Source organism: Mus caroli, chromosome 6, assembly GCF_900094665.2.
Source record: "Mus caroli chromosome 6, CAROLI_EIJ_v1.1, whole genome shotgun sequence".
Lineage (NCBI taxonomy): Eukaryota > Metazoa > Chordata > Mammalia > Rodentia > Muridae > Mus > Mus caroli.
Genome location: NC_034575.1, coordinates 146170748 through 146186248, shown reverse-complemented (window position 1 = coordinate 146186248; position 15501 = coordinate 146170748). Strand labels below are relative to the sequence as shown.

Sequence of the window (15501 nt, the reverse complement as noted above, 5' to 3'; positions counted from 1 at the left end):
TGGCGAGTGTCAGCCGACCCTGCGCCCTAGCTACGCTGGTGCTTTTCTGACCGGAAGAGGCTTGTGGCCCTAAGTAGGCCGGATTTCTCTGTGCTTCTAATCTTAGAGCCATGAAAGAGGACAAAAGTGAATCTCTGGGGCTCCTTTGCTAGCCAGCCTCACCCACAGAGTAAGTTCAAAGTCAGTGAGAGACCCTATCAAAAAAAGAGTGGCCAGAGCCTGAGGAATGACACCTCTGACTTTCATTAGCACGGGTGCGTGTGTTTACACACACACACACCATAGACAACTGTATAAGTGTGCACCCACATGCACACACATATAAAAACATACCCACAAAGAAGTACTAAATTATCCACAAATCTACTGGCATAATCAGCAACAGTAGCATGACTGATATTAGATAAAAAAGGATCAAGCGGTTTTACATCCGCCTTGGAGATCTGAGAGAATTCTGGAACACACTGGCACAACCAGTCAATTACAAAATTGAAAAGTAATTAAAGTGACAGATATGTGACAAGGACAGACAGCATTCAAATGTGACTTCAGACATATGCAACAGAAGGAGTCTTTGCAAATGAAATCTGTCTCAAAGGCTTGTTAAGTGTTTGTCTCTTTCTGCTTTCATTCCTGCCCTGTCCGTGGAGTGAGTGACTTTGCTCTGCTGGTGTTCCTACCATGAAGTGCTGCCTCACTGCAGATCAAATAACAGTGGGACAACTGACTGTGGATTGAGACGTCCAACACTGTGTGTCCAAAGAAAGCTTTCTCTTTATAAGTTGATTTCTCTCTGGTATTTGTTATAGTAATGGAAAGCTGACTAACTCAATAGGTAACAGTTACTGAAACTTTCAGGATCTGGGGCAACTAATATTTTTAAATGGAGGTGTGGTGAAAAGCTCTCATGTTGTATACTTTATGATCTAGGTTCAACATAGGAAAATAGCTCACAATGGTTAATCCTGTTATGGTTATTGCCTGGTTCAGATCGCTAATTATGGTAGACACACTTCAGAGGGCACCTGCTTGAAGCGTGTTATTCCACTGACAAGAGAAGATGGAACTCTGACATTTCTTTCATCATATCTTTGCCAGATCTAGCCACTAAACTTACGTGCACATGAATTTCTAGACACACACTAAATAAAATAAGTGTTTAAGGATGAAAATGGTTTTGGTAGAGAGTTTATACATCTTTCCTCTGAAACACCTGGGACCAGAAGTGTTTTAGATTCTAGAGTATTTGATAGTGAGATATTTGGGGAATGAAACTCCAGTTTAAACACAAAATTCATCTATACAGCATACAGATTGTCCAAGGGTAACTTCATACAATATTTTTGGTACACCTACATTCTCACTATGACCTACTTAGATGATGTCAGTTCTAGGATTTTCCACTTATAGTTTCATATAAGCATTCGAAAAGGTTTGGAATTTGATGCAGATCAAATTTGATCAGAGTTTTGGATTAGTAACACTCATCTTATTCTAACAACGATCCATTGACTTCAGTAATTTTATTTATTAGTTCTAATACTTGCTTTGTAGATTGTTTTTAAAAGTTCTAAAACAATTACATTAACTTCAAAGAGCTTCATTGATCCTTTTATGATTTAAATTGTTTATGATTTAAATTTTTCTTTTTGGCATTTTTGTCATGGCCAAGATGACCAGTCCAATACAACACTGAAGAGAAGGAGGAAGAGAAAGAGCATGCTTGGCACTCTGCTGATTCTGCATGCCCAAGCTCACAGGTCCCTAAGGAACAGCAGGTTTTGACTAGTGGTGTGAGAGTCAGTTGAATCTACAAGTGTTAGAGAGATGTTAAACTGGATTTAACTGTTGTACAAAAAAGAACTATCATAGCTAAAGGGAGGATTCATCCCTCAGGTGATGTCCAGGGACAAGACAGCAGGCAGAAAGCCCAGAGGAAGATGAAGGAAGGAGCAATCTTCCTCCCCTCCTCACCTTCCATTCCTCCTTTAATATCGATCTAGTAAGCAGGACCTATGATGGAATCACTTGGTAGAGGAGAGATGTGGCTTGAAGATTGCAGGCCCAGCATCACAAAACTGAAGACAGAGGATGAATTCAGGGCCTAGAGGCAACAGATTAATAGTGGTCACCTCAGAAATTCACATATTAACTTCAGAGACCCAGGCATGTCCCTGGGTGACTCCCAAAAGCCAATGAACCTTCACCTCTGTTTTGTTTTACTTTCATAGTTTGAGAAAGACCATCACCTCAGGGTAGCACAGGTTCTCTCTGCCCCACACTGACGCACTGGGGACTCAGCTCTGTGGAAACTGCTTTCCAGTTTCAAGTCTACCATCATATGCCATCACAGACTTTATCCTCTTTCCTACCACATTCTCTGGATTTACTGTCACTTTCCTCCACAGAAGTATTTTACTCTTGATCCTGAGAAATCTTCCTTCTTAACATCGCCAGTATCAGAGTGTCTGCTTCCATCCAGGGTACCATGAGCATGGCGACTTGCACCTCTCCCCCACCTCTTACAACTTCAAGCACGCACATTCACAAACACACAGGCCAGTGCTCACAGACCCGACAACTTCAGCATAGAAACCCTGACATTGTTCACTCCAGGAGGGATGCAGAGTTAGCATCCAGCTCTCACCTTGGCTGATGCTGAAGCTTTTATTCTTTGTGTCTGGATTGCTTGCCACTGTTCCTTAGCTTTTAATACTGAGAATCAATAACTCCATTTATATCCCCTCATTTTCAGTGTGCTTTTACATATCTTGCTGTATGTGACAATCAAATTCCTATTTGAAAAGTAGGACGGATGGTGGTTTTTTTTGTATAAGAGGAAACTTGGCCTAGTTTCTGAATAGAGAGGAGTACATGTCCAAAGGAAACCAGACGGCTGGTGAGCCTGCCTCTGTTTCAGTGTCTTCCATCTGAGCTCATCTTAAATGAAATTAACTGGACATCCCAAACATTCCCAGCCTCTCTTCCTTCCTCTGTGTGAAAGCCACTGGGCACTGTTTGTGCTTTTAGAAATGGTCAGGCTTCTGAGAGGACAGTATGAGGATGTAGATGTCTTTGTGGGACATTTCTGAACAATTTCAGATCCAGACAAGGACATGGTCACAGTCGAGCTAGAATGAAATTTGTGTTGACTTTACGCAAGAAACACTAACCTTTTAGAAGCTAGTTCCTGGGATATTTTTCTTTTTGTTTTGTTTTGTTTTGTTTTGGTTGTTTGTTTGTTTGTTTTTGAGTGCTATGGACTGACTACTTGTGTCCCTCCAAAATCAATATGTTGAAGTGGACCCTTCAGATATGGGTGCATATCATGAGGCCTGCACCCCCATGGGCTGCACAATGCCCTTACGAAGGAGGCTTGAAGGAGCCTGTTACCCTCCTACCATGTGAGCACTCCCCAAGAAGCATCATGTTGGTTGCAGAGAGCAAGCCCCCCTCCACACACTGACTCAGTTGCACCTTCATCCTGGTCCTCCCTCCAGAACTGTGAGCAATACACTTCTAATCTTCATGAAGCAATCTTACTGTATTGTGTTTCATAAGCCCACGTGAGCCGAGATATGTGGTGATCTTTAGGACAGCTAGCCTTTCATTTTGATGCATTGTGAGAGAGATAAAGCCAAGTAGTCTGCGCTTACTTCACAGTGTGAACCTTGCTCTACCTCAGAGCCATGAGAATGTCTGAAGATCTCTTAGGTGTTACATTTGTGCTTCAAGAGTTTGTAGCTTCCAGATCATTCTCTGAGAAGTAAAGTCATCAGTGTGCTGGGTCATCATAACTCCAGTCTTGAACTAGAGTTGGCCTCAACACCAGTACCCCTTAGCTGAACTCAACAAATTCTTCTATGATGATGATGATGATGTTTGTTTGTTTGTTTGTTTGTTTGTTTGTTTTAGAGGAGGTCTCTGACTCCACATCCCTCAAACTCACTGTGTTGTCTAGGTCACCCTTGAATTGCAGATCCTTCTGCTTCCATCTCTCAAGTACCAGCATTATGGGCACATACTACTATGCTTGGCTTATATGTGCACATGCATGTAAAAGCTAGAGATCAATTTACATATACTCAATTTTGTTCTAGAGGCAGAGTCTCTTGTCAAACCTAGAGTTCAGTGATTAGGCTAGACTGGCTGGCTAGAAAGCCCAGGATTCTACCTGTTTCTTACTCTCCAGATCTGGGACTAAGGTGTGCCCCTATGCCAGACAGTTTTGCATGGGGATTGGACTCAAGCCCTTAGACTTGGATGCTTTACCAACCAAATCATCTCTTAAGCTCCCATCCCAACCATCTTTTATTAGAAAATTCCTGCAACTTTTCTTAAGCATAGCAACTCCATCCATCCCGTCCCTTTAGCTACTAGAGTACAATGAGGTGACACATGTTCCCTACTGCTGGCTTCTTCCTCCTTTACTGTGACTATAAATTTTACATGGCTAATTTAGCTAGACTTCAGTGACTAGAGACTTGGTCATGAAGAATTCTGCATGTTTCTGTGATAGAGTCTTTGGGTGAAACCATCACACAAGTCAGTGGATTTCAGAAAAAGCAAATCTCTGTCTGTAACCACAGTAAGAGCCTTCAGGAGAAGTGATCTCCCTTACAGAGTTGACATTCAGCAACAAGCTGACTTTGAGCTCCTCTCTGGAGAACTTTAGCTCTATCCTCTCAGCCATAGGTTAAGTATTATTGTCATATTGTTCAAATGGTGAAAACAGAGCTCAGGAGGGATTAAGTATAGTTGAAACCAGTCAGTGCACTGACCACTGTGATACTCACCATTTGTAGCACAACACCAGATTAACCCCATAATTCATAAGGTATGTGTGAAGATCCAGTGGCCTTGTACATTCCAGAGCAGGCTTCATGTCTTATATTACAACCCATGACACTTGGCACCAAATCATGTGGTGTTGATATTGAAGGTTCCTTTGTCTAACAGATGTGCTATGGCAGTACTTTGTAGGTGCTATGTTGCTTGGCTTCCATTAGATGTGTTTTCAATTTGGACTCTGTGCAGAAGAAACTGTCCCAAAGATTTCATGCCACAGCTCTGAATCAGCACTTATAACATGACTGGAGAGAAAACTCCAGATTCTAAGACTTAGGCCATCAGAAAGAACCCACAAACAAGAACATCTGATGTTGCCTCAACAACCATCCAAAGACCCAGTGTCTGAGCAGTCTTCTCTCTGTACCTTAGAGTATTTTTTTTTGCAGCTGTGATTTAGTTAAGATGCTATTTTATATTTCCTCAAGTGTTTTAATAGAAGTTTTTTTTTTAATTTCAGCAGAAATTCCAGGGCAAAGGGGAAAAAAGTTGTCATTGAGATATGTCTGGAATTTGTATACTTTGTATTACCAGGCACCTAAGGACAAGAATGAAAAACAAATTGTCCTGATCAACCCAATTACTGTCTTTGAGTCTGTTCATAAAAATCAGAACTTTGTTTGCACTGGGAATAACATTTCTTTTAAAAAAGCCAGAAGAATCTAAGAAACACCTTCTGTACAACATAATACCAGCTCCAGGTTTACATGTTCACCTTCCCTTCTCCCTATCAACTTGCTACTTAGCACAAGTATCCTGAGCACAGGAGGTAGATGGAGTGAGACCACACCTTTTGTCAGCCAGGAAAGGCACAGTCCACAAGAGGGATGCTGGAGATGCAACAAGCACAGGTTTCCAGCAGAATGCTATCCTTCAATTTCCCCACTGACAAAAGTGAAGGAGAAGCTTGGGAAATGGCTCTGATGATAACGTGCTCTCAGTGTAAACATAAGAACTTGAGTCAGGACTCCTAGTGCTTGGCATAAACACCTGGGGTGGTGGTGTGCACTTGGAACCCCTGTTCTGCGAAGGCAGAGAAAGGAAGATCCCCATAGTGTACTGGCCAGTCTAATGAAATCAAGAGAGTCCTAGGTTCAACAAGAGAGAGATTCTGTCTTTAAAATTAAGGTATAGAGTGATTGAAGAAAACACTCAGTGTTTACCTCTGACCTCCACATGCTCCCTGGTATATCAGCTACACACACACACACACACACACACACACACACACACACACACGACCAAATTGCATCATAATTGGCTCAGTGGAGACTGATTTCATGGCTTCATAGGCTATGCTATGTCTTGTGGCTTTCTGTTCTGGTTCTATGAACATAAGGAGTTCCAGGGGAATGTATTGATTTAACAAAGTCCTCAGAATCATCTCTGGCAAAATAGTTTAAAATTGGTTTTGATAATGAAGGCACATGTAAGAGAATGATAGATGTTTCCTGCTGGGGAAGCCAACAGCATGCCACAGGAACTGGTACCAAGTCTGGACAGAATCTGACATCTCTCTAATGATCTGGAAGAGGGAGCCAATGGCTCATTAATGGAGTCCACGGAGGAGATAAAATGATTGATGGAGAGTTGGGAAGCAAGAGTATTAGTAATAATAGTAAAGCTAGACTCAACTTATGGAAATGCTCACCCATCCTTGGAACAGAAAATCACCATCTGAAAGTCATTTAATAGGAGTGATCAGTCCAGAAAGCACTATGGGTACCAGCCGATGCCTGGAGGCAATGTCAGGAGGAAAAGTAGGCAGAGACTGGAAGCTGAGCCAGCACAATTGGCATTTCTTTCTGGAAAGATCTGGCAATATTTGACTAGGGTTTATGGTTTTCTCTAGCCCATGACACACACAGCCAGAAATCTATTGTGCTCTGCCTAGGAGCTAGCCTGGTCTCATGCATGCTTGTTGCTGGCTGAGAAAGACTCTGTTGATGGGTTTCCCATCATTGTGTCAAACTAGTCAAGCAAGCAGATTCTGTTTAATACTTTGTCTCCTAGATGCCAATGCCAAAGCCAAGGCTAAAGGTGTGGGTCTGTCTTCCATGTAGAATGTTGGAGAACATTCCAGTTTAAATTGGGAAATGGTTACATCTTTTGGCTCTCCCCAACATCCTGACCCAGGTGTGCTGTTTTCAGTTTTGTGCCCAGGGTGACACCACTGGACACTGCAGGGTTTAGCTACTGGGCTTGCTGGGGGTTTGATATATACAGCACCCTGAGTGTTTCCTATGGCATATGGGCCTCCCTTCCAGTGCCAGTGTCTATTTACCTCCTGAGGAATTGGGAATGACTAAAGAAAGTAAGTTATTTAAGGGTCAGCTAGCATAGATCCATGATTTCAGAAAATCAAGGTCAAACATCTGTTTCTTCAGATTTTAAAGAATCTAACTGTCCCCTGAAGGTCCCAATAAACTCCTTCTATCCTTTCTTCTTTTCCATATTCTGTTGTCTTTCCTTTTGTTATTTTGAAATGAGGTTTCATGTGGCTCAAACTGGCTTCCAACTCATTATGTAGCTGAAGCTGCTCTTGAACTCTTAATCTTTCTATTTCTACCTTCCTCTGCTGAGATTACAGGCAAATGCCACCATATCCACCTCTTTTCTTCCTAGTCCTGATTGCGAGCTTTACTGAGCCTTGTAACTCTTCTGAGAGAGGGACAGCAATCTTACCCTGTGGTGACAGTCATACCTGCAGGCAGGAAGTCATAGCCAGCTTCTCATCACAGCACAGCATCATGTAAATTAGCATAACATTAAAATTTCCAACCCAGAAAAAGTCCAATTTCTTCTTGTGAGAGTCAGAAGTCTACTCAGCAATGCTATCCAACTGTATTGTCTTGGGCCATTAATAAAGTTGAATTTATGTTGATTCAACATTTGGAAGAGTTGTGGATAGCAGGGTGAACTTGCAAGTGAATTATTGCACAATTACTAGATTAACCAAGGAGAAATGACAAGGGCGGGCAGGAGTGATGGTTCTGGGCACGCTAAGTCAGACAGTGTCCAGCACATGGAAGATGGAATGAGCTCTGCAGACTGGGGCTCACTAATGGCTGCTCCGCACCAGCATGTAAAGCTTTTCCCTCAAGCTCTGTGAGGACACTTGTTACAGGATACACACCCCTTTCCTACTCTGTGGTGTTGAAATACCCAGTTTTAGGAACAGCCCTTTGAGAGTCATGCTGGACTATGTATGCCCAGAATGGATTATAGTGTCTGGCCTGAACTCAGGGAAACTCTGAGAAGGTTCTGTAGGTTCTCAGGCCCTGCTGGAGGCAGATCTGTCCCTTGTCAGATGTCAACTGGATGCCTGCCCAGCATTCAACAGCAAACAGCTGATAGTTCTGAGTCCTGCAGCCTCTGCCTCTGCCTTTCCCAATGTGAAGCCTCCACCTGCTCCATGGTTCCTTGAAGCCATTGCAGTGGTGGCTGCTATGATTACATTTCATGTCACCCTCAATTAACCTGACAGGATACAGTCCTCCCGGCCCCTTCAGAGACTAAGAGGAAAGAAGAGGCTTAAGGTAAAAAACAGAAAAAACTTTTATGTTCCTGGCTTTCCTGCAGGTAAATCTCTCAGAAAATTGCACTTTTATTGTTTCCAGGCCTTTAGCTCACACTGCAGCAGCCCCAGCCTGGAAGGTCCTGTCGACTCATCCATCAGTTCTCACAGGGTGGGAACCCCTGTGAGACTGGGGCCACTCAGCACAGTGGAGATGCTAATGACAGAGGCCCAGCAAATCAATCCTCATGCCTGGAGGGTACCTCAGGTTTCATCTTCCAGATAAAAATAGCACAGAGCTTGATTGCAAAAGAAATAAACAGAACGTGTGTTATTTGTGCACAAGGATGTGTGTGTGTGTCCCTAGAGGATGTGCCAAAGCCAAATGCCTGTGGAATTTTCCAAGGAAAAATAAAAATGTAGTTGCTGTCACACTCTTTCAGGGAATTCACCCTCCTCCCCCTCCACCCTCTGAAGCTGGACTGTATACAACCCAGAAGCACTGCAGTCTTTACTAAAGTGATGCCCATTAGATAATTCTCCATGTGCACATTGGGCTCATGACATAGCTACTCACATCATCTGTACAATATATGAATAGCATTTATTACACAGAAAGCAATATTGATAATTTAACTGAGAGTTGGGAAAGAAACTTATTAAATGTAATGTATTACAGGCTATTATTTCACTGAATTAATTAATCATTGAAGGTCTAAGATATAGGGTTGACAAATTAGCAAAAATGTATCTGGTATGGTGGTACACTCCTTTAGTTCCAGGGCTCAGGAGGTAGAGACAGATATATCTCCTAAGTTAGAAGCCATTCTGGTATACATAGTGAGTTCCAAGCTAACAGGGGCTACTGACTGTGTCTCAAAAAACAACAACACAACACAACAACAAAAGGGACACCTAATCTGATCATTCACTTTATTTATCAACTTGACACTAATGAGTCAACATGGGTAGCACCATTCCCTAGGCAGGGAGTCCTGAAGTATATGGAAGTAGAGAAAGCAAGCAAGTAAAATGAGCATGAACATATTCATTACTGTCTCCTCTTAGCTGTGGATGTGATAAGACTGAAGTTTCTTCCTTGACTTCCCCGAAAGAATATACTATAACCTGGAATTGTAAGCAATTCTTTCTTAACCAAATCCCTTTGATAAAGGTCAGGACATAAGATATCCAGTTAATCTTGATTTTCAGATAAATGATAAGTAACATATATTATATGAAATATAGTTATACCAAAACTTATCTGAAATTTAAATTTAGCTGGCTATTTTATCTGGCAGTTTTACCAAAAGACTTACTTACAAGCTAGGTAAAGTAAGATATAACTGTAATCCTAGCTTTTTTGGGAGACCTAAATGCTAATATTCCTTGAGCCCAGTTTGGGGAACATGGTAATATGTCATTCATCAGATCAAAAAGAAAAAAAAAAGGAGAAGAAAGAAAAAGGGAGAGAGAGGGAGAGAGAGAGAGAGAGAGAGAGAGAGAGAAAGGGAGGGAGGAAGGGAGGGAGGGAGGGAGGGAGGGAGGGAGGAAAGATCTATTTTTGGCTTACAGTGTTAGAGGTATCAATCCTTGAATGGTTCTTTACACATCACAAAACCTCAGGACAGGGATAGGATATGTATGGCAGAGAGGTTCTTCATCTTATGACCAGGGAGCAGAGAGCTAGGAAGGGACTGGGGACCAGATGTAACCTGTAAAGTCACTTCTTCCATGACCTACTTCCAACTCCGCCATACCTCCAAAAGATTCCAGAGCCTCCCAACAGTGCCACCAGCTGAGAACCAAACAGTCCATAGATGAGCCTGTGAGGGACAGCTCACAGCTAAACTGTAGCACCAGAAATACTCCAAACGCACACGTGTTCCTTCAGTCCTCATCAGGCAATATGGTTTCCCTATTTAAAGCCAATCGCTCCTGCAGTTGATGTTCTTACCTGAATGTCAGCAAAGCGCATATTAAGAAACTCTCCGAGGGAGCAGGGAACTTACTTTGCTGCAGCTGTTCTGAGTGTTGCAGTCTTGAGCTCCATAGTGTCTTTGTGATCATGTGCCTGTGATGTTTGCTTCCAAGTTATCTTTGTCACAACCAATTTCTTCATCATTTTGAAGCAGAAATATGAACACAGAATTAACTATATGAACAATCTGGATTTACATAAAGGAGGAGATACTAGAGGCAGAGAAGGTGTAGAGGAGGTAATCATGAAAGTGGGGTGGTTAGTGTATGCCATGACATGGGTGTCTTAGTATAGTCAGTCACACTTGTGATCATGGCACATGTGTCCTAGCATATCCACACCTGTGATCATGGTACAGGTGTCCCAGAATAGTCACACCTGTGGCCATGGCACAGGTGTCCTAGCAGATCCACACCTGTGGCCATAGCACATGTGTCCTAGCATATCCACACCTGTGGCCATAGCACATGTGTCCTAGCATATTCACAACTGTGATCATGGTACAGGTGTCCCAGAATAGTCACACCTGTGGCCACGGCACAGGTGTCCTAGCATATCCACACCTGTGATCACGGTACAGGTGTCCCAGAATAGTCACACCTGTGGCCATGGCACAGGTGTCCTAGCATATCCATACCTGTGGCCATAGCACATGTGTCCTAACATATTCACACCTGTGATCATGGTACAGGTGTCCTAGAATAGCCACCCTGTGGTTGGTAACAATTAGTTGAATATTTCAAAATAGCTGGTAGAGAGGATTTGAATGTTTCCAACACAATGGTATGATGAATGTCTGAGATGAAAGGTTTCTGTGACCTGATCAGCCCACTTGTCTATATGTAAAGAAACCACACAGCACCCTTAGAGGTGGAAAATTACCAGGTGCCAATTCAAAATAAAACTGTGTAAAACTTCTGTGAGAAGGAAAATAAGAACTTTATGGTGATATTTGAAGTTTATGATGTTATTTTAACCGTTTTTACTTTAAACAAGTTAGCTCTAGGCAAGAGGTATATTTAATGCAGGAGTGAGCATCTAGCATGGAATTTTTAAGTGCTTTTCTTACTCAACAGGCTGAGGAAAAAGAATACCAGGCTGTACGTTCAGGGCTAGCCTGGGCTATGTAATGAATTCCAGATCTCCTAGGGCTACATAGTAATGCCATGACTCAAAAAACAGCAAAACATTTTCTGAAGAATATCATTGTAAGAAAATAATATTTCTAGCTTTCTGTTAGCAAGAAAAGAAAAAATATTTTTGACTTGTGAAAACTGTATCCTTTTTAAATGAGGCACTGCTGTGTTTATTAAATAAGCAAGATAAAGTAGAGCAGATTCTTTAAATGAAGGTTGACATTGAGCAGGCCAAGTGTGGGTGCAGGGAAATCATAGCAAGAACAATGTCATCCAGATCACATTGGGAAGACTTCAAGTGTCTGGGTACTGGATGAAAGGACTCGGTGGCTTCCGAGGTGGCCTCTGCTTCCAAGTGGCATATGTGTGGATTGTCAGTCTTGCTACTTGCTCTCCACCTCCAGCCTATCTGTGTCGCCGCGTCCCATCAGATGCTCATGAGCATACGATGACATAGGAGCTTCCATCTGACAGCCACTGACAGCTTTTTCCCATGTCCAAGTTAGCTTTCACAATACATTTTAAATGCCCCATAGGGGACAGCTGTTAGATTCTGTACACTGTCCGTTGCTGTTATATTGGAAACTCAGAGGGCTTATTCAGGCACACTGTACTGAGGGAAAATACCTCAGCAAGTAAAGATCCTTCAGCCATGGCCTCCAAAATACTTTTCAGCTCAAATCAAATTTTGAGTATAAGTCCATGTACAATGCGTTCCCTCACCCACTGGGAACATGAATATGAATACACCCAAGGAGTACTGGGTCACAGTGGCAATATACAATTCTGTTCATATTTTGGGGATCCACTTGGGATTCAATACTTTGGAATCATCCTCTGATTTTTCACTGGCTGGTGTCTCCTCCAAAAAGGTTTATCATTTCTTAAAGCCGCCTTCCAAAATTGGCTCAAGAGTGCTGGTTGCACTGTAGCTCTTGATGAACATTGAAGGGATGTAGTGAGACCCTAGAATTTACAATAAAATTAGCACCCAGAGACCTTTTTCTTCTGGTTAAAATAGTATCCCTGTAGCCATGGCTTACAATGGGGAAGACTGCCTGGGTCATTTGTCTTTGCATTGTGAGACAAGCGTTCCTTGTGGTAAAAACTTGCAAAATTAAATTTCAGTTGAGTACAAACATACCTTTCTTCATTTAAAAAGTATTAGGTGAAATTACTGACAAGCATTATGTTTTTATAGGTCAAAATTGGAGAAATAGCTTCAATTTTCCACTGGCCAAGTGATTGTTTCTAGGTTAGACTTGGTGACATGTAAGTTATATATTTTTAATACATTCTTCTATGCATGCACCTATGTGCATGTGTATGTTGAAGCCTAAGGTTAACCTTGGCTGGGTATCTTTCGGATCTATCTTGGTTACCTTTCCTTTCCTTCCCCCCTTCCTTTCCTTTCCTTTCCTTTCCTTTCCTTTCCTTTCCTTTCCTTTCCTTTCCTTTCCTTTCCTTTCTTTCTTCCTTTCTTAAACTTTGAGACAGTCTCTCACTGGTCTGTTAGCTCACCTACCAGGTTATGCTGGCTGACCAGTGAGTCCAGGGATCCCCAGTCTCTGACTCCTAAGCTCTGTAACTACAAGTGTGCTCTACCTTGCTCTGCTTTTTATATAGAATCAAACTCACACCCCATGTGTAAACTGCAACCACTTTACTGCCTGATCCATCTCCTCAGCTCAAATGTGCCCATTTCAATAGCACAATTCCAAGAAAGTATGTATATACATGTAAGCACCCCAGTGAAGACACAAATGTAATCTCCTGACAAACTTTCTTAACTCTATTTCTAATCATTCTCTCAGGCAACTGGCCACTGTAGACCAACTGTGTGTTCCCTAAAATTTAAGTAACATGTGCAGTGAAGTGCCTAACTTTGGTGTCTGGTTTCTCACTCAGAAAGACCTGCTTCTTTATCCACAGCGTGACAGTCAGAAGGTAGATATTTGCTGACTATAAAACCACTTTGGATATTTGCATTTAGACCTGTTTGTGATATTCTCATTTTACATGGCTGAGTACTGAGTAGTGAAGTCTTGGGCTAGAACTTATTTACTAAAAAGCTGTCATTTCTCTGTATGTTCAATTCTACACTATTTTGTTCCTATGGCATACATATTTAACTTTGTAGATAAATATTTAAGAACTGTTTTAGGATAAGTCTTGAATCTGAGCATCAGAAGAACTCTTGTAGCTTTGCCACTTTTTTTTCTAGGTTTGTTTTTGTTTTTTTTTTTTTGTGGTCTTTATAAAGTTTAGAATCAGGACTGGAGAGATGGCTTGGCAGTTAGTGGTGAATACTGCTCTTGTAAAGGACATGAGTTTGGTTCCCAGCACCTATGTTGACCTGCTCACAGCCACCTGTAACTCCAGCTCTAGGGGAGCCAATGGCCCCTCTGGCTTATGTGAGCATCTCCATCCATGTGCACAAGCCCACCAATTGCAAATAAAATAAATTATTAAAACACATACTTCATCAATCTTAATATATTTTAATTGCAACAGTTATGACAGTATGTATGTTATTGGTCTGTTTCCTTATAATAAAATGCCTTTAATTGGAGTAATAGTATAATTCTGGACTTTACAGAGATGTGTTGAAAACTGTATCTTCCTTTTCAATTTTATGAAAAAATTTATACTGTTGTTACTGTGACTTCCATAAATACTTGATGGCATTCATTAGGGGAATTTTACTGTGACTGGAGAAGGAATGTTTTTAATTGTTTCACTACCTTAATCTATTCAATTTATTTCAGTCTATTTCATTGATTTCTTTTCTCTCATCTTCATTTCTTTCCATCTCCTTTTCTAGGGCTTAATCTACTTGTGGATCTGGTGGAAAGGTTCTTGGGGGAAGCTGACAGAAACCATGTGAGTCCTCCCTGTAGGTGATTTCTTAAGGTGTGGATCAATGCAGGCAAACTGGTTCTGAGTGAACAGGAAGGGCTGTGGGGGCTGCCAGGCCCCCTGGGGTTAGAACCAGGTGATGGATGGAGCATACCCCTCAGAGGTCCACTTCTCCCCATCCTTTGCCTCTCAGAAATGTTGACTACAAAAGCAATCTTACACCAGACCTATGCTCCTGCTGCACCTATCAGATAATTTCATTATCTCAAAGTAAGATCCTGAAGACAGCACAGGCCTTGCTGCTTCTTTTGTCAAATGACAGTGACTGGTGTCAGAAACTGAATCTCTTCTGAGTCCACACTTGGCAAATACAGTTCATATGAAGAACAGAAACAAGAGGGTGGATGGGTATCAGGATGCTTCCAGCACATATCCCCAGCTGAGGTCCCAAGAACATCTATAGCAGAGTCTGTCTACCTGGGCTGCACTTTGGAGATTTGGACACCACCTCCTTCGGCTTACAGGTGACCAACACACCCCAAAGTGTTAGCAGTGGCATGGCCTGCCTTGGTCAGCTTGTAGGAGTTCAAGGACTTCTGCTCTCTAATGCTACTTGTTTAGTTGTACAGGTATCTCCTACAACTTTGGCCAAACTAAGTAATATGTTTCTGACGCCTTTACCAACTTTATCATCTGCACTATAGGACTGTGTACATAAGAACTAGGTACATCTTTGTAGTATCGTTCAGTTCATATTTTGTCATTCCTGGACATAACACCAGTGACGTGTGGTTCACAGAGAATGTAGGGATTTGGAATGTCAACATTGCCGCTACTAACTCATAGTTATGACTCAGCTTTGTATGTAATCAGTAAGTAAAGGTGTGGATTCCACATGGAACACAGTGATCTGCTCATGTGGCATCATTAGCACTGAAGGACAGCACTATAATTACTGTTAAAGGAGTTTGTTGTTTTGCATGAAACTCAAGCTTTACGTGAATGGAGGAATTGAGCTAACCCATGACAGGGGTGTCTGTGGGCTGTTTGAGCTGCCTATAATTTGAGTCTAGGGAGATGAATGAAGTAGTAGAGTTTATTATTAACATCCTATAACTCATGAGAGGGGAGAGAGGGAGGGAAGGAGGCGGAGGAAGGGA

General features: G+C 42.0%; 1 protein-coding gene across 3 annotated transcripts in view; it reads left to right on the top strand.

The window, feature by feature from the left end:
* Tmtc1 (transmembrane O-mannosyltransferase targeting cadherins 1) overlaps positions 1–15501 on the top strand; it is a 319404-nt gene that overhangs the window by 81134 nt on the left and 222769 nt on the right. For all 3 annotated transcript variants that reach the window (XM_029478419.1, XM_029478417.1, XM_029478418.1), the window contains one exon: positions 14307–14365. In XM_029478419.1, coding sequence (XP_029334279.1) covers positions 14307–14365 — 59 coding nt within the window. The remainder of the gene's footprint in view (positions 1–14306; positions 14366–15501) is intronic.